Here is a 24,894-nt window from a genome sequence, read left to right as displayed (position 1 = left end):
ACATGTTTGGAGAGCTGTCCCTCTGCCTCACTCTTCTGATGCTCACAGCAGTCCTTTGGGGGAGGGTGGGGCTGACGCTACTCTTCCAGTTTTCCTGGAGGAGGCAAATGCTTCACCCAGGCTGCATACATGGCCTGCAACAGGGCTGGGGCGGAAGCTGGGTTCCTCTCTCCGGTCCAGTATGCTTGACCCTCCCCACAGCCCTGCCTTTGGCCAGCTAACTCCCCTGTTGTCCTCCTTCTAGGACCCAGATCAACTTCACGGTGGCCATTGATTTCACAGCCTCCAATGGTGAGTAGGGGGCATGGGCCGAGGGGCTGGATGAGATCTGGGGGCCCGGAAAGGGGGACTGTGGTAGTTGTCCCTCACTGGACACCAGGTCTTCCGTACTGTCCGGCCTTATCCTCCCAAAGAGGAGGAACTCGGGCCTGGAGAACCAAAGATACAGCCAGGGTGGCAAAGGTATTCCCTGATTGGATCGTGGTTACTCACAAAGCCGGGCTCTGGGCCTACATACCCTGAGCCACAGCCTTGCTCTTGAGGACACCCAGTCTCCCTGGGGGAATAGGAGAGCGATGCTGTGGGGAGCTCTGGAGCAGAGGTGTTTCCTCACAGGATCAAACTGCGCAGCCCCTGTGCAGTCCAGGGCTTCCCAGGTGGCATCAGTGATAAAGAACCCGCTTGTCAATGCAGGAGATGTAAGAGATGCAGGTTCAATTCCTGGGTTGAGAAGCTTCCCTGGAGGAGGGCATGGCAACCCCCTCCAAGTATTCTTACCTGGAGAATCCCACGGACAGAGGAGCCTGGCAGGCTCCATGGGGTCGCAAAGCGTCAGACGCGACTGAAGCGACCAGACACGAGCAGGCGCACCGTTTGCAGAGAGGCGGAGGCGGGACTGAGCCTGCGGTCCGCAGGGAGGCGGGGACAGCTGGGAGCGCCAGTCCTCACCTTCGCTCGGGCTGCCCCAGCTTCCTTCCTTCTCTGGCCTTCTCCAGGGTGACCAGGTGGCTGGGAGCGATCAGTGCCTAACTTGACACTGTTAGAGCCATCCTTCCTTGGATTCTGGACCCGCATTAAGCCCTGCTCAATCAGAAGTTCCTTGGGTCTGGCAGTCCGCAGGCGTGTCAGAAACCTCTCTCTGCAGGCCCTACCATGGCAGAGTGCTGAGATGTCAGAGCTGGGGGGCGGCCAGGGGGTGCGGTGCTTAGTATTCATAACAATGAGGAGAGTTAGAGTAACATCTGTTTAATCCTCACAGTGGTCCAGTGAGGTGGGGACTATTATCAGTACAGTATAGTGTTAGTCGATCAGCTGTGTCTGACTCTTTGCAATCCCATGGACCGTAGCTCGCCAGGCTCCTCTGTCCACGGGATTCTCCGAGCAAGATTACTATAGTGGGTTGCCACTCCCTTCTCCAGGGGATCTTCTTGACCTCGGGATTGAACCCAGGTCACCTGCATTCCAGGCAGATTCTTTACCATCTGGGCCACCAGGGAAGCCTGGGGACTATTATTACCCCCATTCCACTGCTGGGGAGACTGAGGCCGAGTGGTTAAGCATTCGTATCCAAGATCACACAGCAGGAAGTAGAAAGAGGATTAATACTTGGCAGCCTGTGCTGTACTACTCTCCTTAATAAACAAGTAACTAAAATATGGGCCATATCAGTGGCGACAAGGGCTATGGAGAACAAAGCCGGGAAGAGGGGTGGGACCTGTAGCTTTCAACAGGCCCCAGGGAAGACCACAGCAGACAGGAAGCGGGAGGGAGCAAGACGTGCGCACATCTGTGGAAGTGTCCAGAGCGGAGGGAACAGCCTTTGCCAAGGCCCTGGCATGGTAGGGCCTCCTGGGATGGTAGGAGATGCAGAGAGGCGTCACTGGAGGCCAGCTCCAGTGGGGCTGTGTGGGCCCTCGAAAGGACTTCAGGTTCAGCTCTGGGTGAAATGGGAACATCGGGGCATTTTGAGCAGAGAAGAGGTGTGATTAGGTGAGTTTTGATGTAGATTCAGCCTGGCGGGTGTGCCAGGGCAGAGACATGGAGATCAGGCTGCTGCAGTCCTACAAGCAAGAGGCTAGATACACAGAGGAGGGACTCGGGCTACATTCGGAGAGTTTTGCAGCCATGGTTTGCTCGAGGATTGAATGCTCAGTAAGGGAAGGAAAGGGGTGCCCTTGGACACCCCCTTCTGCATTTCGAGCCCGGTGACTTGGCGTGTCCGGGCCATCGAGTGTCCCCGCTTGTCCCCACTTCGCAGGGAACCCCTCACAGTCAACATCGCTGCACTACATGAGCCCCTACCAGCTGAACGCCTACGCGCTGGCGCTGACCGCCGTCGGGGAGATCATCCAGCACTACGACAGCGACAAGATGTTCCCCGCCCTCGGCTTCGGGGCCAAGCTGCCTCCGGACGGCAGGGTGTCCCACGAGTTCCCGCTGGTAGGAGACCCCGGGAGAAAGGGCTGTCGCCTGGGGTGGGGGGCCTTGCCCATCCTGCCCGCCTGGAGACTTGAGCTGCGGGCTTTGTGGGGCAGGCTGCCTGCGGGGGCTTGGAGCGGGGACTTGTATCGGAGCTCAGATCAGAAACCCACTCCCCACCTCGGTCACAAGCATCTCCCTTGTGAAGCCACCCTCAGTGGGCTCTGCCCTCCTTTTCCTAGCAAGACCCTGGTGGAGGTGGAGTGGGGTCGTGGCTGAACTATTCCCCAGGACCTCAGAAATGAGGATAAAAAGGGTGTGCATTGGATTTGAACAACTGCAGGTAATTCTAGGATGGGAGGATGTGTCTGAGCAGATACAGGGAGTAGGACAAGGAGCCAGTCTGGACACTGCTCACCCGGAGCTCGTGCTGCCCTTCATGGTGGGCCTGGGGGCTCTCTCCCCAGCCCCCACCCCCGAGTCCCCACCAGAGAGAAGTCTAGGAGGGCCCAGGCCTGCAGGCCTCCTCCATCCTGGCTCAGCCCCCCGCCCCCTGTGCTCCCAGAACGGCAACCAGGAGAACCCCTCGTGTTGTGGCATCGATGGCATCCTGGAGGCCTATCACCACAGCCTGCGCACGGTGCAGCTCTACGGCCCCACCAACTTCGCCCCCGTGGTCACGCACGTGGCCAGGTGAGCCCAGGTCACTGGACAGCCCTCCCTGCTGCTCACAAGGGGCTTCCTTCCATCCCCGCGCTCTCAGGAAGGCGGGAGCGCGCGTCTCTTCCCACGGATTTACTTTTGGGGTGCCCTGACCCTAAAAGGGCCCCCCTCCCACCGAAGAGCTGTCCCACCAGTGTTCAGGGTCCTTTCGGGGGGGACGGCACGCCCAGAGTCCCAGCAAACAGACTGCTTCCCCCCCGCCCTGCCCCAGGAACGCGGCCGCAGTGCAGGACGGCTCCCAGTACTCGGTGCTGCTCATCATCACAGATGGGGTCATCTCGGACATGGCGCAGACCAAGGAGGCGATCGTCAACGTGAGCAGGGGGTGGGGACAGAGGCTGGGGAAACCTGGGGGTACACCTCCCTGCCCCCTTTAGGGAGACCTGTGGGGCATGCCCTCTCTGGGACCACTCCTGGTTTGTCGCTGTAGAGCCTGGACGGCCAACAGCAGGGTTTGGGGGGTGGAGGGGGTTCTGGCTGATGAAGGATCTCACTGGCGAACTCTGCACCCACCTCTTCACACTGGGTGGTCCGCTCCCGCCAGACTCCTATGGCTCTCTCGTTAACTCACCTCTGGGGCTGCTGCCGCAGACCCCAGCCCGACTTGGCCAGGTAGAAGGCCTGGGAACATGGAACCCTGCACGGGGTGGTCTCCCTGCACAGGGGCTCCGGCCACAGCTGGCCCTCCCTCCGGGCCCACGTAAAAGCTGTCCCACATGTTGGAGGTCCAGAGGCAGAGGAGAGGACGGGGTGTCTCGCAGAAGCAGACCTGTGACCCGCCTCCCTCTGCCTCCCTCCTTCTTCATCCCGCGTCCTCTCTGGTGTCCCCATTCCTTTGGTCGGTGTTCTCTTCCCCGCCTCCTCCCTCTTTTTTCTATGCTTCTCTCTGTGAGTCTCGATCCTTCTCTTCTCCTTTTCTTCCCTAACCTCCTCCCTTTCTGCTGTTGGCCCACCCCTTCCCACCCCTCCCCATGATCTCCCCTTCCTTTTAACTGGCCTCTTGGCTGGGCCCCTGCCCCTCCCACCCCCCCTCCACCTCCTGTGTTGTCTCCCACGTTGCCTCCCAGGCCGCCAAACTCCCCATGTCCATCATCATCATCGGCGTGGGCCAGGCAGAGTTCGATGGTGAGTCCCCACCGCCCCCCACGTGTTTCCCCAGAGGCTTCAGGCCCCTGGGAGTGACCCCTCCCAAAGGAGGGAGGACTCACCCCAGTCTGTGCGAGACTGACTGTCTGGGTGAGCAGGCAGGGTGTGAGTGCGTTTGTTTGCACAGGGAGGGGTGTGTCAAGGTGCGTACCCCACGCCCACACCCCAAGGCTGTGGGGAGGAGGCCCCGAGTCACTCCTCCAGCCTCCACCCTGGGAGTCTGCGGGGGGCAGGGGAGGGGTGCCTGGGACTGGGCTCCTCCTGTCTCCCGGCTTCAGCTTGCTCATCTCTGACGCGGGGGGCCTGCCACACTCAGGTGCCCTCCAGTTAGCTCCCCCACCCCTTGTGTCTACCCGCTCTCCCCAACAGCCATGGTGGAGCTAGATGGCGATGATGTGCGGATCTCCTCGCGGGGAAAGCTGGCCGAGCGGGACATTGTCCAGGTGAAGCCCAGACCTTGGCTTTCCCCACAGAAAACACAAGAGCCCCCCTAGCCAGGCTGACCTCACTCCCCCTTCTGGGGGCTTCTCTGGAAAGGGGCCCTGGAGGGAGGCATTGGTAGTCCTAGAATGGCTTGGCCATCATAGAAGGAGATAGGAGTCAGTTGTGGGGCTGGACGCCCCCCACCACCATGTCTGAGACTCACCCCTAGTGTGGTGTTACCCCAGCTGGAACGCTCACGCCCAGCCCTCCGAGCCACCAGGCCTGCAGCATCTCCTGTAGAACACAGAGGCCTAGTTTCTCGCACCTTCTGTTGCTTTCTGCCAGGCTGCCTTGCTAAGTGAGATGGCAAACCCCGTGAAGGTGGAGGCGGTGTCTAAAGGGCTGCTGCAGCCCTTTTCAAGAATGAGTGTTGCCTGGTTCACTGAATCAGCGCCAACCTCTCCGTGGATAATGCCAAATGTAACAGCAGACAGGTCTTTGTCCTCGGGGAATCCCTGTCCAGTCAAGCCTCAGAATGAGCCTCAGTAAGCACACACCCCTCTGTGACTCTGCTGCAGACTGAGTCCCTGGTGCTTAGGAGATTCAGAATAAAAAAATCCCTGACAGTCTCCATACTGCACCTGCCCCATTAAAAAATTCAGACGGGGGAGGGGTCATTCCAGATGTGGAGACTAACGTTGGGGGGCTAGAAACTGAAGAAGGGCAGTCTGGGAGGTGTGTGCAAAGGCCTGGAGGCAGGAGTGAGCCTGAGGCTCAGGAGTGAGCCTGAGGCTTGGGAGCGGCGGTGGGGTGGGGGATGAGGGGCAGACATCTCCTGGGAGGCAGCCATAGGAGTGGAACTGTAGGTGTTGGGCCAGAAAGGGAACCCAAAGAGACAGAAAGGGCTCTGCTGCAGAGGTGGGAGGAGACCCGCAGGGTCCATTTCCCAGAAACCAGGGGTGTCTTCTAAGTGCCTCAGCTTGGTGCTGAGACTTAATCAGAGATTAAGGAATCTTGTTTAGTTGGCATATCCTGGCATGAACAGGTGTTCAAGAAGGTATTTGTTAAGTGAATGAAAGAATAATGACTATGATACAGCTCTTTAGAGAATCACTATGCTGAAGGTTTGAGTCAAGCTGGGCAGAGGCTGGGGAGGAGTGGGACAGGAGCCCAGGCCTGGAGATTTGGGGGATGGGGGGCTGGTGTCCAGAGGGAGACCCGGCCTCACCCTGCCTCCCCCTGCTGGACAGTTCGTGCCCTTCAGGGACTACGTGGATCGCACGGGCAACCACGTGCTGAGCATGGCGCGCCTGGCCCGCGACGTGCTGGCCGAGATCCCCGACCAGCTGGTGTCCTACATGAAGGCGCAGGGCATCCGCCCGCGCTCCCCGCCCACGGCCACGGCTCGCTCTCCCCCACAGTCGCCGGCCCGCACACCCCCAGCTTCCCCGCTGCACACGCACATCTGAGCGCGTCGTCTGCTCAGATGGCTGGGGCTTAGGCCAGTAGAAAGGTGGGCGGGGCGCCCAGACCCTGCTGCGGTCCACCCCGCCCAGCCTATGGAACACGTGTGCCTGGGAGGGTGGCGGGGCGCGGCTTCTGGAGACTCCTCCCACACTGCCCCACACCCCGAAGTCTGGAGGTACAGGTGATGGAGGTGGGGATCTGGGCCCCTCCTTCTCTTCTTTCACGGACTCCTGGTTCTGGACCAGCCAGGAAGATGTTAATCAGGACCATCGGGGTCCCCCTCAGCCCACCTGGGTAATCTTCCTCTGCTCCTTTATCACCCTGAGCCTGGTCTGAGCCTCCCACCACCAGGTCCCCTGCTCCTGTGGTGTCTACTCCTATACCAGCCCCCTGACCCCCACCTCAGTATCTATCCTGTCCCTGTTTCCAATGAACCCCATGAGGCTGCTGGGCTTTAAGGAATGCCCGAACATGTGACCCCTTCCCTGGGACCCTTGCATGCAGTGGGAGTACTGCAGACCCATGAAAGAGATGCCGTGGTAGTGGATGGAGGCTGCCTGGTGGGCGAGGAATGGAAGCTTATCAGGCACAGAGTCCTTTCTGGTGCCTCTCCAGCCCAGTATGACACTGGTTCTAGACAGAAATCCACAGACCTCTCCTGGTCTGGGCCCACAGGCACCTTTGCAGTTGGCTTCTGGCCTCAGACATCCCCTTCTCTCCCCAGAGGCTGCCCAAGGTCCTTGGGGTGCAATCCTCTACCGCCCACCTGGAGGCTTGGGCAAGAAGCAGCCTGGCTCCAGCACTCTTGACACTGCCCCTCTATCCCATGGGGATGGGGGATCCCTGGGTTCAACCCTGCCTCCAGCCCCTGCTGACTGCAGGAACCCAAGCAAGGCCTTTCTATCTTCTGGGTCTCAGTTTCCACATCTGTAAGGCAAGAGGGTTGACCAGATGGCCCTGGGTTTACCTTTAGCTCTGATGGCCTGAGAGTTCACAGTCATCCCATGTCTAGCTTCCCCCATCCCACTCCTCACTAGTGCTGCCCTTTAAGGCCGTCTTGGCTCTAGGGTCACCCTGTTCCACCCCATCACCCCAAATCCACCCTAGTCCCTCAGCCTTGGGCTCCTGGCCTCTGAGCCAAAGCCCTTGCCCCTGTTGTGGGAAAGGTGAGGAAAATGATGTCATGCCTGGGCCCCCCCAGCTGCCCAGCCTTTACCCACCTGGGGAACAGGTCATGCATGCCAGTCCCTCCTGCTGCATGGGGCTCCTCTGCCCACTGAACCTCCCATGCCTGGTGGAGACCAGGCCACACCGTGTCTGTTGCAGATACTGCTTCCCTTCCCATCATGCATGATGGTGGTGTTTCTATGCTGTCTGGTCCTGTGCCCGTCTCTGAGACAGTCTCTGTGTGGAATTTGCCTTAAACTGAAGTAAATTTAATTCTTTTACTAAAGTTCTTTGTTTTCCTTTGTCTTACGAAAAATAGCGCAGATGTTGCTGTGTGAGGGTCCAGGTTCTCCTCGCTCCCTTTTTTCCCCTCTTTTGTTCAACAAAAATTTGCTGAACAACTACTGCGTGCCAGTGCTAGGCACTGAGGATGCAGCAGTGAACGAAACACGGGGGCCCTGTCTCCATGCTGAGCTCACAGCAGACACACAACAGGACAGGGGAAGCACAATAAACATATAAACAAAAGGTAAATAACAATTTCCAGTGGTGATAAGTGTCACAAAGGAAAATAAGAGATTAAGAGGATAGAGAGTGACATGGTGACATTTTAGATGAGGTGGTCGGGGAGGGGGCCTCTCTGAGGAGATGACGGTTAGATGAACCCTAAGGAAATGAGAGAGAGAGGCATGCTGGTATCTGAGGCAAGAAGGCTTCAAGGAGCAGGAGCAGCAAATACAAAGGCCCTGGGGTGTGTTTCAAGGACAGTAGGAAGCCAGTGGGTTGAACCTGCGGTGAGGAGGAGAGAGTAGGGGTTTCCTTGGTGCTCCAGTGGTTAAGACTCCACACTTCCACTGCAGGGGGCACAGGTTCAATCTCTGGTCAGGGAACTAAGCTCCTGCATGCCACAGGGGGCAGCCAAAAACAAGGAGGGGAGAGTGCAGGAGATGGGGTTGGGGGTGAAGAATCTGGAATGTGCAGGGCCTTGTAGGTCACAGTAAGGTCTTCAGTGTTACTCTGAGTCAATCAGGGAGCCACTAAGGGGTGAGAGAGGTGAGCAACATGATCAGATTATTCTGAGTGACTTTATTGCATTTGCTCACTCATCTCTCAGCAAGTGTTGAGTGAGCATTAGTGCCAGGCCCTGCTCAGGTTTGGAGACCTTGCTCACACACAGTCGCACCCTACACAGGCCTCTAACCCCCGCTCTGGAGAAATAAGCAGTAAATACTACCGCCCTAGGGTATCAATACGAAACCAGTGGGAAGGGCCAGGATCTGTGAGTACCAAAGTGGGACTCTTGGGGCAGCCTAGACCACTGGTCCCCAACCTTTTGGGCACCAGGGACCGGTTTCCTGGAAGACAGTTTTTCCACAGGGTTGTGGGGATGGTTTTGGGATAATTCGAGCACATTACGTTCATTATGCTGCCGCTGATCTGACAGGAGGCCAAGCTCAAGGGCTAATGAGAGCGATGGGGAGCGGCTGTAAATAGAGATGAAGCTTTGTTGGCTCACCCACTGCTAACCTCCAGCTGTGTAGCCCTGTTCCTAACAGGCCATGGATTAGTACCAGTCAGTGGCCCGGGGGTTAGGGACCCCCGGCCTAGACAACTCACAGATCATGTGCCCAGGATGAGTTACTGCTCTTGTGTGACAGGGCTGCCTCTCCTCCCTTGCGGGACTGTCATATGGCCAGAATAGCATGCAGATGTGCACATATGAAGCATGTGACATGCACAGGACCTGTTGCGCTCAATGTGCAATAAACACCACCTTCCTCCTCATGGCTCTTCACATATAAACTCCTGTGGCATTGAGGGCCCAGGATCACAGGGAAAAGGGATCTCTCCCTTCTCTGGGCGAGTTTGCTCTCGGATTAGCCCTCCAGGCAGCCATTCCCAACCTGCACATCACAAGACACTGGTACTAATTACACCAAAGTTTGGGACTTACTTGCTTCTGACGATTTTATATTAAATAGAGCTGATTCACTGCTATCCTTATAATTAGATGCCCCTCTGATTTGCATTCCGATCCGCTTTGAGTGGGAACCGGGTGGGGTCACAGCTCTAGAAGAAGGAAGTTCCCATAACCAGTGGCCTGATTTCCCTCACCTTGGGCACCCGTGGGAAAGGGTTGGGAGGGGAAGACCGCCTGGCAGGGGAATTGAGGCTCAGAGCCACCGCCCCAGGGCACCAAGAGCGTCTTCATTGTGCTCAACACAGTAGCTTCTCTCCTGGGTTCTTTCCCAATGATGAGTTCCACGGAACACTGGTTCCCTGGCAAGGGTTTTGGGAAGCTGCTGGCTCCAAGCCCCTCTCAGAGAGTCCCAGGGGCCATTAGAGTGTTCGAGGCTCTGATTAGTCCTATGGCAAAGAGACTATATTTCCTACACTTTTTGACCATGGTGCGTGTGCATGTGTGTGTGTGTGTGTGTTTAGCTGTAACACCATCATCAAGCAAAACATGCTGTCTTGGGAATTTCAGTACAGACACATCTCCCTGGTTCCCAGGCCAACACAAAAGCCTGAAGCTTTTCCCCAGGAGGCCTGAAGGAGGGCATGGAGTTGGGGAACTTCTCAGAGGGGATGGGGTAACAGAGGTGAAGCCATTTGGTTCTGGAGAGAAGGAAGGGCCTCAAAAGGCGTCCCTGCCCCGGCCACATCAGGAGGAGAAAGCACAGAGAAGAAAGGAGGGTGTTGAGGAATTCACAGACTCATGGCTCCACTTTGACTTGACTTCATTGGGATCCTGTATTGTGCTGAGAAGCGTGTGTGTGGCAGAGCTGCGGGAGGGCAGGCGGAGAAGGGAGAGGAGACTGAAGGGCCCCCTTCCCCAGACTGTGAGCCCCGACTCAGCCTGCCCATTCAATCCCCAGGCCTTCAGGACTGAGGACCCCAGGCCATCAGCCCCCAGATCATTCTGCTCCTCACTTCTCAGCCTTTAGAAGCCCCTTTCCCACTCTCATTTCAAATGCCCCTGACTTAACAAAAATAAGATGACGCTAATGATCGTAATGACCCATACTCATTTACTAACCACCAGGCATTCTTTCAAGCACTGTATATTCAGGAAGTTTATCTTCATAACAACTTGTGAAAAGGGTACTATCAGGATTCTACTTTCCAGGCATAGAGAGGTTAAGTGACTTTTCAGATCATACAACTAGAAAGTCATGGAGCCTATAGGTATCCCTCTGAGCCCCGGGGTGAAATGGGTGCCTAGTTGATCTAGTTGCCATTTAACTTCTGTGTCACCTTTGCTGGGCTACCTTCTGTCTCTGGATCTTCGTCTCCCCGCTGGTAAAATGGAGGGGGTGGGATCTAATGTCGCCAGGGGTCTTCCCATCTGTCTTGAATTTCAGCCTTCCCATCAGCCTAACCTCTCAGACCCCCACCAAGCCCCAGAGGCTTCCCGGGGCCCCATCACAGCCAGGCTGGACACTCACCATCACCACCCCAGCCCCGCCCACAGCCCTGGGATGCCTGGCTGCCAGTGGCCTGCGAAAGAGGTCCCTGAGCCTGGCACGGAAGGGGCGAGAGAGGTAGAAGCAGAGGATGGGGCTGACGGCACAATTGGAGTAGGCCAGGAGAGTGCAGAGACTGGAGGCCATGTAAGCCACGGGCGTGGCGGGCAGGTCCCCCACAGCCGCCACGTAGCCCAGCACGGAGCAGGGCCCCCACATCAGCATGAAGACCACAAGCACTATGAGGATGAGCCTGGTGTTCTCCTGGTGCTCCCGGACGCTCTCCCCCTCGGGGCCCCGGGGCTGCGTCCACAGGAGCCAGCCCATGTGGCCGAAAGAGCAGCCCAGCCCCAGCACGCAAGGCAGGAAGGCCAGGGCTCCCAGCAGCGTGAAGTAGCAGGAGGTCTGGGCAGGGTTCAGAAGCAAGAGGCAGGCCCAGGCCCCCTCCTCCACGACCGCTCGCTGGAACAGCCAGGTAGGCAGCGAGGCCGTGAGGCCCAGGGCCCACATGGCCCCACAGAGCAGCCCGCGGGCGCCCGGGCCGGACGGGAGGGCCAGGTCGGGCCGGGCCACGGCCACGTGGCGGAGGAGCGCCGTGGCCACCATGCTGTAGAAGGTGCAGAACATAGTGGCGCTGTTGGCGGCCTGGCTGGTGGTGCAGACGGTGGGGCCCAGCCACCAGTCCAGCCGCAGGAAGCTCAGCAGGAGCGCCGGCACCACGCAGGCCAGGAAGAGCAGGTCGGACAGCGTGACGTTCACCGTGAGGCTGTTGGTCAAGGAGAGGAGCGGGCGGGGCGCGCCCGGGCCCCGGCCCACCACCAGCAGCATCAGCCCGTTGGCCAGCAACCCCACCAGCAGGATGAGGCCACAGACCCCCGCAAAGACGAGTCGGAGCGGTCGCTCGGCTGTGGCTGTGAGCCCGGCGGTGGACGTGGCGTTGGCCTCCATTCTCCTGCTCCAGACACACGAGGACGGCGTAGAAACCAGAGCGCGGGCCGCCTCCCTCTTTCCCTGCTGAGCGCCCTCCTTTCGCAGACCCCTGCACGCGGTCGGTGCCCTGGGCCTGCCGCAGCCCCTCCAGACCTCTCAGCAACCTGGTGGGATGGGCTCTGTCAGTGCCCTGGGTTCAAATCCCGACTCTGCTACTTGGGAGCGCCACGGTCTGGTGTGGAGCCCCTGTGACTTGTAGTTCTCAGCCTCGACTGTAAGGAATCGAGGAAATAAAGGAAGTAAAACGGCCGTCATCAGTAACCGGCACTCAAGGATGAGATTGAGGTCATTTTCATTTTCGTCATAACTGCTGTATTTCTAAAATTTTGCAGGGAGTACAAATTGAATCTGATAAATAAATATTTGTATATTATTATATATGTTTATTATATACTATAATATACTATGTTTATTATTATACTATATATAGTAATATTATATATAATATCAGTAGTAATATATATTGCTATGATATATATCTATATACTATATATACTATATATCATAGTAATATATTACAATATATTATATATAATATATATTATATTATATATTGCTATATACTATAGTAATATAGCATATATTATAGTATATATTATATGCTTAGTATACTACATATATGTAGCATGTATACTACATATATGTAGTGTGTATATATACATATATATACACTAGTGTAGTATACATACCAGTATACTATACTTAGTATAGTATATACATATGTAGTATAGTGTACATATTTAGTATCAGTTCAGTTCAGTTCAGTTGCTCAGTCATGTCCAGCTCTTTGCGACCCCATGAATCACAGCACGCCAGGCCTCCCTGTCCATCACCAACTCCCGGAGTTTACTCAAACTCATGTCCATCAAGTCAGTGATGCCATCCAGCCATCTCATATATTTAGTATACCATATATATTATTACATATTTAGTATAGTATATATATTTACTTAGTATATAAATATATATATGCACTATACATGTTTTGGGGCTTCCCTGGTGGCTCAGAGGGTAAAGTGTCTGCCTGCAATGCAGGAGACCTGGGTTCAATCCCTGGGTCAGGAAGATCCCCAGGAGAAAGAAATGGCAACCCACTCCAGTACTCTTGCCTAGAAAATCCCATGGACAGAGAAGCATGGTAGACTACAGTCCATGGGATTGCAAAGAGTCGGACACGACTGAGCGACTTCACTTTCTTTCATACATGTTTTTAAACAAAACCTCGCCCTGCCTGTGAAGTGAACAAGTTTTGATTTGAAGGTCAAGTGGGAAAGTGAACATGCAAGGGCTTTGAGAAGCTATAAAGCCCCAATCAGTGGTTCCCAGGCATGTTTGCACATTGGGATCAGCTGAGGAGTTTCAAAAAAAAAAAAAAAAAAACACTAATCCTGGGACTTCCCCATGGTCAGTGGTTAAGACTCTGCACTTCCACTGCAGGGGGCACAGGTTCAATCTCTGGTCAGGGAATTTAAGATACCTCATGCCACTTGGTGCAGCCAAAAAAATCTTAATTCATGGGTCACACTCTAAAGACCCGACTTGATTGGTTCGGGCTTTGGCAGTTTTGAAAGAGCGGCTTGGGAACCACTGCCTTCAGTGGTCATGCTGGGCTGCTTACCTGGCAGGGTCGGGGAACCACTGCGCTGCACCTGGTCCATCACCTCTGCTGACGACATGGGAAGTCCCAGAGTGAGAGCACGCAGGCTGAGAGATGGGGTCAAGTCACCCCAGAGCTGGCTCAGGGACTTATGTCTTCATCTTGCATGTCACAGACAGGCCAGGACCCCAGAGCATTAGTGAAAAGAGGCAGCTTACCCCTTCACTCAGAAACTAAACAAATATTTCCTGAGCATTTATCCCGAGCCAGGTACTGGGCCAACAAGCAGCAAAAAGGATGGTTCAGTGGGATCCTGATTCTTGTTTCCATCCCCTTGTCTCCTGCACAGGGAGTGGGGGCTGAAAAGGCCCTCTGCTGCTGGCTCAGAGCCAGGGGTCCCCTGAGTCCCTCCTGCAGAGGCTTTGCTTGTTTTCAGGGCGCCATGGCAGCCGCTTGCCTGAGAAGAGACAGCAGGTGGGGAGGTCTCTATGGATTCTGCTGCCGACACCCCAGGTCTCAGACTCTGGTTCCAGGGGCTGCAGGGGAAGGAGAAACTGAGGGACCCCCTAATACCCTAACTGCCCCGGATGAATGCCACTCTCCAAGCATTTGTCAATGCTTTTTTGTTTCTTCCATCTGGCCAGGCTTGCCTGCTAATGATATGAAATATGATTGGAGAGGAGGGGAGGGAAAGGGCGAAGGGATGGGGAAAAGAAAAGGCTCAAAGGACCTTGCTGCTGCCCTATCTGTAGTCCATAGAAAGGTCCAACTTCAGGGTTAAGCTTATAGACACTAGAGCCTGAGTTTAAAGCCTCCCTCAACCACTTGCTCAGCTACGTGTGTGCACGAGCTTGTTGTTTCATTCGTTTCCAAACCTTTGTGATCCCATGGACTGTAGCCCACCAGGCTCCTCTGTCCATGCGATTCTCCAGGCAAGGGTGCTGGAGTGGGTTGCCATGCCCTCCTCCAGGGTATCTTCCCGACCCAGAGATCCGACCTACGTCTCCTGCATTGCAGACGGATCCTTTTTTTTTATCACTGAGCCACCGGGGAATCCATCTACCATCTACTGGACCTTCTCTGCGTAACTTTCCTCATCTGTAAAATGGGGATAATAACAGACCCCATCTCATGAGGCTGATGTGAGGATTAAATGAGGTAATACGAGTTACGTGCTCAGAAGAGTGCCTAGCGTAGCAAGCGCTTGGTAAATGATGGCTAGTGTTCTGATCCTGCCCACTTTCAGTTCCAAAAAATCTCTCTTTTCTGCCACCCCTGCCCAGACTCCATTTTATCCCCCTGCCCTCCCCTTCTCACTCCAAACGCTGAGACCCATCAACCTAGCCCCAGCCTCTGTTTCTTCATCAGCTTCAAGCTAAGTTGTGACCAGAGCCCCCTTGACGGACATGCCCTGAGAACCCACCCACGCCTGAAAGTTCACTCTGAGGTCTATCCTGAGTCCCTCCTGCTGCCTCCTCACCTGCCTTGTGCTGCTCGGAAGTTGCTGGGCTCTGCTTGCTGACGTGGGGTCCTTTGACACCAGGGCAGATTGGTGACCCCTCCACAGCTGTGCTCTGCCCTGAAGCTGGGTCCAGCCAAAGAAAGCTAAGAGAAGGTTCTGGGCAGACGTGCTGTTCCTTCTAGCACCCCACCTCCAAGGAGCTAGGTGCCCAGGGCAGGGACAGAGCTGAGATGGGAGGGACAGGCAGAGGGGCCATTTCTGTACCAGATTCCCCCAAAGGACAGGGGCACTATCCGCTCTACCACTCCCCCAGGAATCACACCCTGCCGACCTGCCTCATTAACTCGCTGGCCCACAGGACAGAGATGCTGGTGCCTGCCAGATCCCCAGACCCCAGAGAGAAGGCCATGAGCCACAGCAGGACCAGCCCCCCACTCTTAGCCAGGGCCGGGCATCAACTACGCCGGCCCGCATCTTCCTGTCTCCATCTGTCTCTGGCCGTATTTCTCTGAGCATACTAGGGCCTAAAACCTGCTCAGAACAGGAGGAGGGCTGTGGTCTCCCAGGACCCAGGAAGGGAGAAGACACGGAGGCTGAGAAAGGATCAGTGAGTCAGACCAGTAAGAGAACTGGCTGGATACAGGAATCTTCTGCACTGACTAGAGATTGAATGGGATCCACTAAAGGAATCTAATGTAACCTCTGGTGCCTTCTGATACATGAATCTTCTCCACCTCACCTCTTTGCCAAGTGTTCCCTGGCTTCTGCTTGTTTGCTTCTAGTGACAGAGAAGGGGTAAGGATCAAGAGCGGAAACTTCTTTAATATATATAATTAATTTTTACTGGAGTACAGTTGCTTGACAGTGTTGCATTAGTTTCTACTTCACAGCACAATGAATCAGCTATACGTAATCCTATGTCCCCTCCCTTCTGGACTTCCTTCCTATTCAGGTCACTGCCGTGCATTAAGTAGAGTTCCCTGTGCAATACAGTAAGCTTTCATTGGTTATCTATTTGATATGTAGTATCAATAGTGTATATATGGGTGTCAGTCCCAATCTCTCAATTCCTCCCACCACCACCCTTCTCCCTTGGTATCCATATATTTGTTCTCTACATTGGTGTCTCTATTTCTGCTGTCTCTTTCCTCTGTCTCTTGCCCTCCTCTTTCTCCTTCAGTCTCTCTCTCTCTGTACTTCTGTCTCTGGAACTGAATTTGCTTGTCTGTCTACGAAACTGAGGTTTCCTCTGATTCAGAGGAGGAAGTCGCCAGTACCTGAATGATTACCAAGTACCAGATTCAGCGACCTTCCCACTCTGGACCACAGTACTTGGTAAGCATTTCTGTGGTTAACAGTAAGATATGACAGTCAACATTTACAGCAAACACTGATGACAGGAGATAGCACAACACCCGGGGCATCTAAGACTTTCAAAGCATGCTCCCCGAGGGCCCTGAAATCCCCAGCCCCGGGTTATAACGTACAGCCACCTTTCAGGAGGCCAATGTTGTGTAATTCTGGGAACTCTCACAAAAACTCCAAAGAGGAGCCTGTGAATAATCTGAATCCAGTTTCCTGCTGCTCCCCAGGATCCTCCAGCCGCACCCCAGCTGCGCTTTGAGTGTATTCAGAGATTGACAGGTGTATCCTCAAGGCTGAGGTTGGCATCAGAGGCACCATGGCTTGGAGCAAGGGGTGAGGTCCCCAAATGTGAGCCCTTAGAGGCAGACGGTGGGAAAAGAGAGTGAGGTTGGGGCTCAGGGAGATGGGGGGCGGGGGGTGGAACATACCAGGGGCCATCAGCTCTTCCCCAGGAATTAGATTCTGCTTGAAAGAAACCCCCTGTTGTTTGCAAATCAACAGATTGAGAATGACGAGGTTCACCAGCTTTGCCAGGCATGGAACAGTGGGACTGCTTTAATAAACAGAGGACTTTGCAATCAACAGGCCTTTTCAATTAGGAATCAGCACTGAAGCAAGCTCTTTGAAAAGTTTCCCTCCCACCCCTCAAGATTTATTCTTATTTCTGACTACAGAAGGAATACCCAGTCATCGTAGAAGACCTGACAATACAAATACATGTAAAAAGGAAAACACCCCCACACCTTTACCCTATAATTTTATCACCCAGAGATGTTTTGCCAATACTGTGGTGTATTTTCCTTAAGTCATTTTTCTGGGCTTTTCCTTTCTTTAAAGAGTTTTGACTGGCCCTCCCCATCCCCACCAACCTTATTACTCAGAAAAGTCCCTCTCTGGCGTGCAAAGGCCAGCGTTAGTATAGCCTCTGCTCTGGGGTCTGAGTCCTGACCCGAGGAGGGTTTTCCAGAACTTCTGAGCTAGTCGTCTCTGTCATTGCTGTGTCCAGGCAGGTGGGACAGGAGCCAAGGCACAGGAAACCCAGGGAGGTGGCCAGCCGACCCCAGCCAGGCCAGGGCCTCAGGAGCAGCAGCCAGCTCTCTTTGGAGGCTTTTCGGGGGCCACCTCCACCAGTGAGCCCTTCAGGCGCTCCTCTTGCATCTTGAGAGACCTGCGTGAAGATGCCTGGGCATCAGTCCTCTCTCTCACCTGCCAAAGGCAGCTGGGAGGGACCCAAGGGTGCAGCTGGGGCCTGGACCCCCTGAACTTCCTCTCTGCCCCTGCCCTGCATTCCACACGGCATGAAACACCTTTCTGTCTCTTCCCTAGCATTCTCTGCAGCCTACTGTGTGCGGGGGCAAGGGATTCTGATTATGACCATGAAGCCAGCAGGTCTTGCCTTGCGTAGTGTGGGAGACCGAGACGGGAAGGGGCCATCAGGACCCAGGAATGGGGCGGCACACAGATGGACTTCACACCAGATCCGGGAGGGACTTAGGGTGCAAGGAAGCATTGCTGGAGCCAAGACCGAGCACTGGACAAGGGTCCACTTGCAGAACAGAGGGAAGGGTGAGTTCTAGGCAGAGGGCAAAGTCTTAGTGTCAAGAGAGAGCTGGGGGATCAGTGAAGTAAAGCCTCTTCGTTAATTTGTTTATTCACAGTATATTTCCTGTGTGCCTGGCACTGTCCTAAATCACGGACCCTAAGGACTGAATGGCCAGAAAGAAGCCCTGGAGGCAGCAAGGATTCAGGGCTCTGCTGACCAGGAAGCCACAAGTAGGGCTTTTCTTCTAAAGCAAAGGGAAGTCATTAAGCAGTTTCCTGTCCCAGAGAAGACGGGATCAGGTTTGTGGTTCAGCAAGCTGATTCTGAAAGTTGCTTTGTCAGAGAAGGGGCCTAGAGATCATGTCATCTAAAACCCCTCCCACCTCACTCATTTCATTCATTAATTGAACACCGACATATGCCAGGCTCCAGGGGGAGGAAGTGTTAGTCACTCAGTCGTGTCCGACTCTGGGACCCTGTGGACTACAGGCCACCACACTCTTCCGTCCATGAAATTCTCCAGGCAAGAATACTGGAGTGGGTTGCCATTTCCTTCTCTGGGGGATCTTCCCAACCCAGGGATGGAACGGGGAGGAGCTGAACCAAAAAGACCTGGCCCTGCTAGAGCTCCAGCCTGCTGGGGAAGGCAGTCAGCATCAAGAAAACAGACAAACTCTGTAATGACAGCTTGCCAGGAAAGGCTTTGTGGGACTTCCGGGCAATCCAGTGGTTAGGACTCTGAGCTCTCACTCTAAGGGCCTGGATTAGATCCCTGGTCAGGGAATTAAGATCCCTCAAGCTGCTCTTTGCAGCTGAAAAAAAAAAAAAAGAAGAAGAAGAAGGGCTTTGAGGGACACAGAGAAAGAGATTCAGAATAGTGGTGGGAGCAGGTGTGGTCAGGGAGGGTTCCTCTGAGTGGCTGAAGCTTATGACTGAGGGGGTCGGGTGGGGGGCAGGGAGTTGGCACAGGAGCCAACCCGGGCCATTAGGAGACATCTGAATTTTATTCTAAGTGCAGTGGAAGTCACTCGAAGCTTGGGAGGGCACGGAGGCGCAGAGAGGGGAGGGGAGACTTCCTGGAGGTGGGGTCGCTGACAGGACTGGTAGAACTGGACTCAGGAGACTCCTCGAGGGTTCTCACTCCTTCCCCAGGCTTCTGAGCCCTGTGCTTTCTAAGGCGCTTCCTCAGCGGGGCCTCCCCTCCCGTATGAGTCAGCTAAAGGCTGTCCAGAAGATTCTGGGCGGGGAGGAGTAGGGCGGCACTCACCGGGCCAGATGCACCATGGGCTCCAGGATGTTGTGACCCAGCGCAGCGCTGCACTCTCCAAAGGAGACCCCCAGCTCCTGCAGCCAGATAGATGGGGGTACAGATGCTGTGGGGGAGATCCCCGAGAGTCCAGGCGGCAGCCCCCACCACCAAAGACCCGACCATCAGACAGAGTCCCATCCAGTACATCCCCAAGCCAACCCCAACGGGCGAGGCAGCCTGTCTCTGTCTCCCCGTCTCCATGGTCCCCAGCCTTGCCCCTCTGCCCACCGTCTCTCCAATTTGGCTGGCCAAGGTGTCAAAGACGCCACCCAGAAACATCCCACAGCCTTCAGAGTGATGGTGGGAAGCCCATATTCCAATTAGGAGAAATGTCCTTGGGGACATTTTTAAGTTGTTGTCTGTGTCCGCTCAGTTGTGTCTGACTGTTTGTGACCCCATGGACTGCAGCCCACCAGGCTCCTCTGTCTGTGGAATTTTCCAGGCAAGAATACTGGAACGGGGTGCTGTTTCCTCCTCCAGAGGATCTTCCTGACCCAGAGATCAAACCTGTGTCTCTTGCGCCTCCTGCATTGCAGGTGGATTCTTTACCACTGTGCCCCCTGAGAAGCTCTTTAAAGTCATTCATTGTGTGTGTACATATATATATACACACATATATATATTATTTTTTAATTTCAAAAGTATTGAATTGGGGGAAATATTGGGAAATGTAGCATAAAAATCTGTAAGTACAGGGCTTCCCTGGCGGCTCAGTGGTAAAGAATCTGCCTACTAAGGCAGGAGACACAGGTTCCATCCCAGATCTGGGAAGATCCCACAAGCTGTGCAATTAAGCCTGTACGCCGCAACTATAGAGCTTGTGCTCTAGAGTCCGGGAGCCACAGTTACTGAACTCAGGCGCCCTAGAGCACGTGGTTTGCAACAAGACAAACCACTGCAATGAGAAGCCAGCCTACCGCAACTGGAGTGTAGCCCCCACTTGCTGCAACTAGAGAAAGCCCACTCAGCAATGAAGACCCAGCACAGCCAAAAATAAATAAATGAGTAAATACATTTTTTTAGTGAAAAATGTAAGTGCAAATTATAAACCACTTCTGTTAGTGTTTGAATATATATTGAGTTGACCAAAAAATTCTTTAGAAAGAGAACAGAACGAACTTTTTGGCCAATCCAATATTTCCATTCTGTTTTATATGACCCTTTTATTGGGGGTGTGGAGTGTGGGCTAAATATCATTATACTGTTAGGTTAAACTGTATGAAATTGCTGCTCTGATAGATGCCAAACAGTCAAATATCAGCAATCTCATATGATTCAACCTAACCTGTCCCCAGAGACATGGCTATTTTTCTCACTTCACATTATATTCTAAACATTTCCTCCACAACTTTAAATATTTTTCAGAATAGGATTCTTAATGGCGAATGCTAGCTTTTTGCATGAAGCTCCACAAATTAACCACCAAATGTTGCCAAGTGTTTGCTCTCATAAAGAACATTCTCATACAAACATTTTCAATTATACACAGGCTCTATTACGTTCTTCTCTTAGGAATTATTATTTCTAATTCTTTCCTTTGGATAAATTGCTGGAGAAGGAGTTCCTGTCAAGGCGGTGAGCTACTACGTTTAAGAGGAAAAAATTCCCACCAACCATGAGCCACAATGATGACCTCATGGTTAGGAGAAATGAGAGAAGAAATGGGAAGGAAACACGATATGGAAATGTCAAGAGGGGTGGTGTCAGAGGTAGGGCCGGGAATGAGACTATTTCCATCTTAATTATTCTCCAGATTTTCTGGAATGTAGTTCAATTCTACTCAAAAATAAATTGTATCCACACTCCCCTGTCTGGTGGTGGGGCTTTTGATGCAATTTTCCCAGGGAAGAATTTGGGTCTTAAGATAGAATAAATTAGAAGGAATGTTATGTTAATTAGAGACCAGAGATAAGATGAAGATTTGATTGGGAATTTTAAGTGAAGCTTGAAAAGCTTTTTAGTCTGAAGGTAATTTTTACGTAGGTCAGGACACTGTGGGGATTTGCTAATGCAACAGTAAGGTTAAATGTCCTGCCCACAGTTACCATCTCCTGTCTGGGTCTTGGGCCCGGGTGGGTGGAAGGCTGTTAGTCTCTGTTTGAGCAGAGGCAGGAGCAGATTGTTCTCTGTGGCCCAGGCCAGGGTGAGGACCTATTCGCTACCCCCCAGGGAGGGGTCTGCCCAGTCCAGGCTGGGAGAGGGGCTGATGCCCAGTTGCTCACCTGGGCCAGTTGCTGCCCGGCCTCAGTGGACACTTGCCGATCCTCTTCACAGTCCGTCTTGTTTCCCAAGAGAAGGATGACCACGTCGTCAGACTCTGCATCCTGTACACAGAAATATTCCCTCAGCCACACCTGTCCGGCACCTGCTGGGAGCCAGGCCCTGGGTGGATCTGACCCTGCCCTCTAGGAAAAGCTGACCCTGTGCCACTTCCTCCCCTACACACAGAGCCCACTTTCTATATCACACCCACTCCATGCTCTTCCCACCTCTGACATATTCCCTTCCACCTGCAGCAAACCTACCCCTCCTCTCTGCCTACAAACATGTCACCCACTCTCCAAGGCCAACCTCAAAGTCACCTCCCCTAGGAAGCCTTCCTGGGTTGCTCCTGCCCATGCCTGTCTTTTCCTGCCTGTGCTGAATAGCCTAGTGTTAGATTACACAGGTTGCCTTGACTCATCTCCTAACTGTTTCATGGATGATAATAATAATAGCTTCCGTTAACAGAGAGTTTACTATATACCAGGCGCTGTGCTGAAAACAGTTATAGCAGTTAATCCTCACAAATCCTCTATGAGAAAAGTTGGACAATTGAATTCAGAGAGTTTAAGTCACTTTTCCGAGGTTACAGAGTTAGGATGGGGTAGTTGGGATTCAAACCCAGATCTCATCAGAACTCAGAACCCAGTTTCCCTCAAATATTACTTTATTCTGCTTCCTTTGCATCTCTACAACTGGACCAGAAACTTCTAGAGAGAAGACAACATGTCTTTCTTTATATCCCTCTTCTGTGCTAGCACGTACTGTAGAATTTCAGCATATGAATTTCATTCATACATACATCAAATACATACGTGGGGGAAAGGACTAGAGATATATGGACAAAGGAATGCTCATCCAGAAGGACACTAGACTTGCATCATCCCCAGGCGTTAAGAACACATCACAGAGCTTTGGTGTATACGAAAGAAATGGTCACAGGAAGGATACAGGAAAGAGTTTGTTTTGGAGACCACACTATGTGGCTGTGGTTTCTTTGTACTACCATGCTCCCAGCCCATCCAGCCACACGCCCTCAGCAGATGGTCACCCACATGTCGGTTGTGTCCTTTGTAATCCTGGGAGAAAAAAGGAGTGGGAGAGACACGAGCTGCCTCTTGACTGCACACTGGGGCCAGCCCCAGCCGCCGGCAGCTCACCTGGAGACAGTCCAGCCAGTAGCGCACGTGGACGAAGCTCTCCTGGGAGGTAACGTCGTACATGAGCACCACGCCGTCCGCCTTGCGCAGCAGCTGCCGCGTCACGCTGTGGTACCTGCCCAGAGAGTCCGCGCCGGGTGATGCCAGGCACCCTCTCTAGGCCTCAGCTGCCACATCGGCTTCTAACTGCTTCCCAAAGAGGGTGTGCGTGCATTTTCCTTCTTACCGTGTGCTTATTGTTGAATAGGCTAACAGATGGCTCAGATTTCAAAAGGTACCAAAGGGCATCTAATGAAAAGTCTCTCTCAGGCAACTCTACCTTCATCCTGCAGCCATCCAGTCCCCCACCCCAGAGGCAACCAGAGTTACCCATTATTTAAATAGTCTCCCAGGGATATTTCATGCATATATATACTCATACACACACACTTCCCCCATACACACACTGTTTAAACAAATACAGTGTAAAACACTATACTCATGAATGTTCAATACTCTGTTCTTTGCTTTCTGCAGGTAATAAAATGTCTTAGAGATATTTCCCTATTGGTACATAAAGGGTGACTTTCCTGGTGGCTCAGATGGTAAAGAACCTGCCTGCAAGGCAGGAGATCCAGGTTCGATCCCTGGATTGGGAAGATCCTCTGGAGAAGGGAATGGCTTCCCACTCCGATATTCTTGCCTGGAGAATTCCATGGACAGAGGAGCCTGGAGGGCTACAGTCCATGCGGGTCACAAAGATACATAAAGAGGATCCTCCATCTTTTCTCTGGCTTCATTATATTCTAGTGTGTGAAGAGACTCTAATTTATTTAATTGGCCCACTACTGATGGTGCTTAGGAGGCTTCCAATGTTTCATAATATAAACATTATTGCTGTGAACAGTCTTGGTCCTTTTGATAATATAGTATGAGTTTGTCAGTAGAATGAATTTCTAGAAGTAGAACTTCTGGGTCATAGATGATGTCCCTTTTCAGGGGAAACTGCTTAACTGAAAAGTCAAAAGCTAATATTTTCAAAGGATAGGTGAGAGGACTTCCCTGGAGGACCAGTGGCTGGGAGTCCAAGCCTCCACTCCCCTTCAGTGGGTTCGAATCCTGGTTGGGAAACTAAGATCCCGCATGCCACAAGGCGTGGACAAAAAAAAACGATTGGGTAGATGTGCTCTGCAGGCCATGTTGGGACGGCCCTCACAGTTGCCCCGCCAGGGTGAGGGGGCCTCTGGGTGTGCGCTCCTGTCTCCTGCCCTGGGCCTGGACTCATCTCTCCATCCCCTACCTCCTGAGTCCTCATCAGGTCCAAGTTGCATTTGCACTTGGTAGGACTCTGGGTCGGGGCTGGTCTCCACTGCTCTGCAGTGCGATTAGTCTATCGGCCACCAATGTCCACAGTGTCCATTACCTCTCCTGGCCAGCTGTGTCCCAGAGCTGCAGTGCAAAGCGTTTGTTGTCCACCAGCAGGTTTTTGACTCGAAAATCCACTCCTAGGACACAGAGATGAGAGTCAAGCCTACTTTCAAGTTACCATCCAGGACTTGGCGCTGACACCTGCCTGAATATGCACCTGCTCCCAGTACCAGCCATGGGAGGGCGGTGGGAAGTTTTGGCAGCCTGGCTTCCCTTCTGCTCTGCAAAGCCCATCCACACTGAGGGTCCATATCTTCCGAGAAGCCTGCTCTGCCTACCTAGCTCCCACTGCACTCCCACCCTGACAGCTGGTTGACATGAGGCACCCTGCCTTGTATTTACCTCTACGAAAATACCTGTCTTCTCAACTACATGGCAATGTTTATTCCTCAGGCTACTCTGGAAAATCAGTTTCATTCATTTATTTTTTTTATAATACTTCTTGTTTCATTCCTAATTATGGCATGCATCTTTCTTCTCTATTCAGCAGGGCAGACAGGCAACCTGGGAGGGTGAAGGGAGTGCTGGCTTCAAGGAGGACCGGTTGGGCTGTGAGTTGTCCGCCTTCTGCTGCTCTGCTGCCTGCGTGAGTCACTTCACCTCTCTGAGCCTTCCTTCCTCATCTGCAAGGTGGCAATTTAAAAAGACCCATGTCACTGGGTCATTGGCAGGATTAAATGACTTATGTTCAAGGTCTGGTCCAATGTCTAGGGGCTGCTTGGGAAGTGGTCATTTTTATTATCTACTATGAACTCTCATCTTTCTGAACCTCCACCTCCTCAAAATTTCACAGACCAACCCTTCCCTGGGTCATGGTTCTAGACCCCTCCTGTCCCTGGAAATGTGGAAGTACTAGTGAAATCCCCGGGGAGGTTTGGAATCTTTGGGGAGCAACTTCCTGCCAACCCCCAGTTCCCAGGGACACCGAGTGGGATGGGGGTGATGGAGAGAGGCTGTTTTGTCCCTGCTGAGCCCACCATGGGGCTCAG

General features: G+C 53.3%; 3 protein-coding genes across 9 annotated transcripts in view; 1 reads left to right on the top strand and 2 right to left on the bottom strand.

The window, feature by feature from the left end:
- Window positions 1-7,586, top strand: part of CPNE5 (copine 5) — a 102,485-nt gene extending 94,899 nt beyond the window's left edge. For all 4 annotated transcript variants that reach the window (XM_061146575.1, XM_061146574.1, XM_061146576.1 and 1 more), the window contains 7 exons: window positions 245-291; window positions 2,258-2,439; window positions 2,984-3,111; window positions 3,353-3,455; window positions 4,209-4,266; window positions 4,657-4,730; window positions 5,961-7,586. In XM_061146575.1, coding sequence (XP_061002558.1) covers window positions 245-291; window positions 2,258-2,439; window positions 2,984-3,111; window positions 3,353-3,455; window positions 4,209-4,266; window positions 4,657-4,730; window positions 5,961-6,179 — 811 coding nt within the window. In that variant the 3' untranslated portion in view covers window positions 6,180-7,586. The remainder of the gene's footprint in view (window positions 1-244; window positions 292-2,257; window positions 2,440-2,983; window positions 3,112-3,352; window positions 3,456-4,208; window positions 4,267-4,656; window positions 4,731-5,960) is intronic.
- Window positions 7,587-10,730: 3,144 nt separating this feature from the next.
- LOC133060003 (galanin receptor type 3-like) lies at window positions 10,731-11,773 on the bottom strand. The gene has a single exon (XM_061147778.1). It carries the CDS (start codon window positions 11,757-11,759, stop codon window positions 10,731-10,733), a length of 1,029 nt encoding a protein of 342 aa, XP_061003761.1. The 5' UTR covers window positions 11,760-11,773.
- A 3,991-nt stretch (window positions 11,774-15,764) lies between these two features.
- The window catches only part of RAB44 (RAB44, member RAS oncogene family), a 37,812-nt gene continuing 28,682 nt past the window's right edge, over window positions 15,765-24,894 (bottom strand). For all 4 annotated transcript variants that reach the window (XM_061146569.1, XM_061146570.1, XM_061146573.1 and 1 more), the window contains 5 exons: window positions 23,901-23,982; window positions 22,499-22,613; window positions 21,299-21,400; window positions 19,035-19,111; window positions 15,765-17,393 (listed from right to left, as the gene is read on the bottom strand). In XM_061146569.1, the coding sequence (XP_061002552.1) occupies window positions 17,303-17,393; window positions 19,035-19,111; window positions 21,299-21,400; window positions 22,499-22,613; window positions 23,901-23,982 (467 nt within the window). In that variant the 3' untranslated portion in view covers window positions 15,765-17,302. The remainder of the gene's footprint in view (window positions 17,394-19,034; window positions 19,112-21,298; window positions 21,401-22,498; window positions 22,614-23,900; window positions 23,983-24,894) is intronic.

The sequence above is a fragment of the Dama dama genome, chromosome 7 (assembly GCF_033118175.1).
Source record: "Dama dama isolate Ldn47 chromosome 7, ASM3311817v1, whole genome shotgun sequence".
NCBI lineage: Eukaryota > Metazoa > Chordata > Mammalia > Artiodactyla > Cervidae > Dama > Dama dama.
This window is presented reverse-complemented; position numbering and strand designations above follow the sequence as displayed.

Bases quoted from the DNA above. Each gene is read 5' to 3' on its own strand.
- LOC133060003 (XM_061147778.1), bottom strand. From the start codon at position 11,759: ATGGAGGCCAACGCCACGTCCACCGCCGGGCTCACAGCCACAGCCGAG.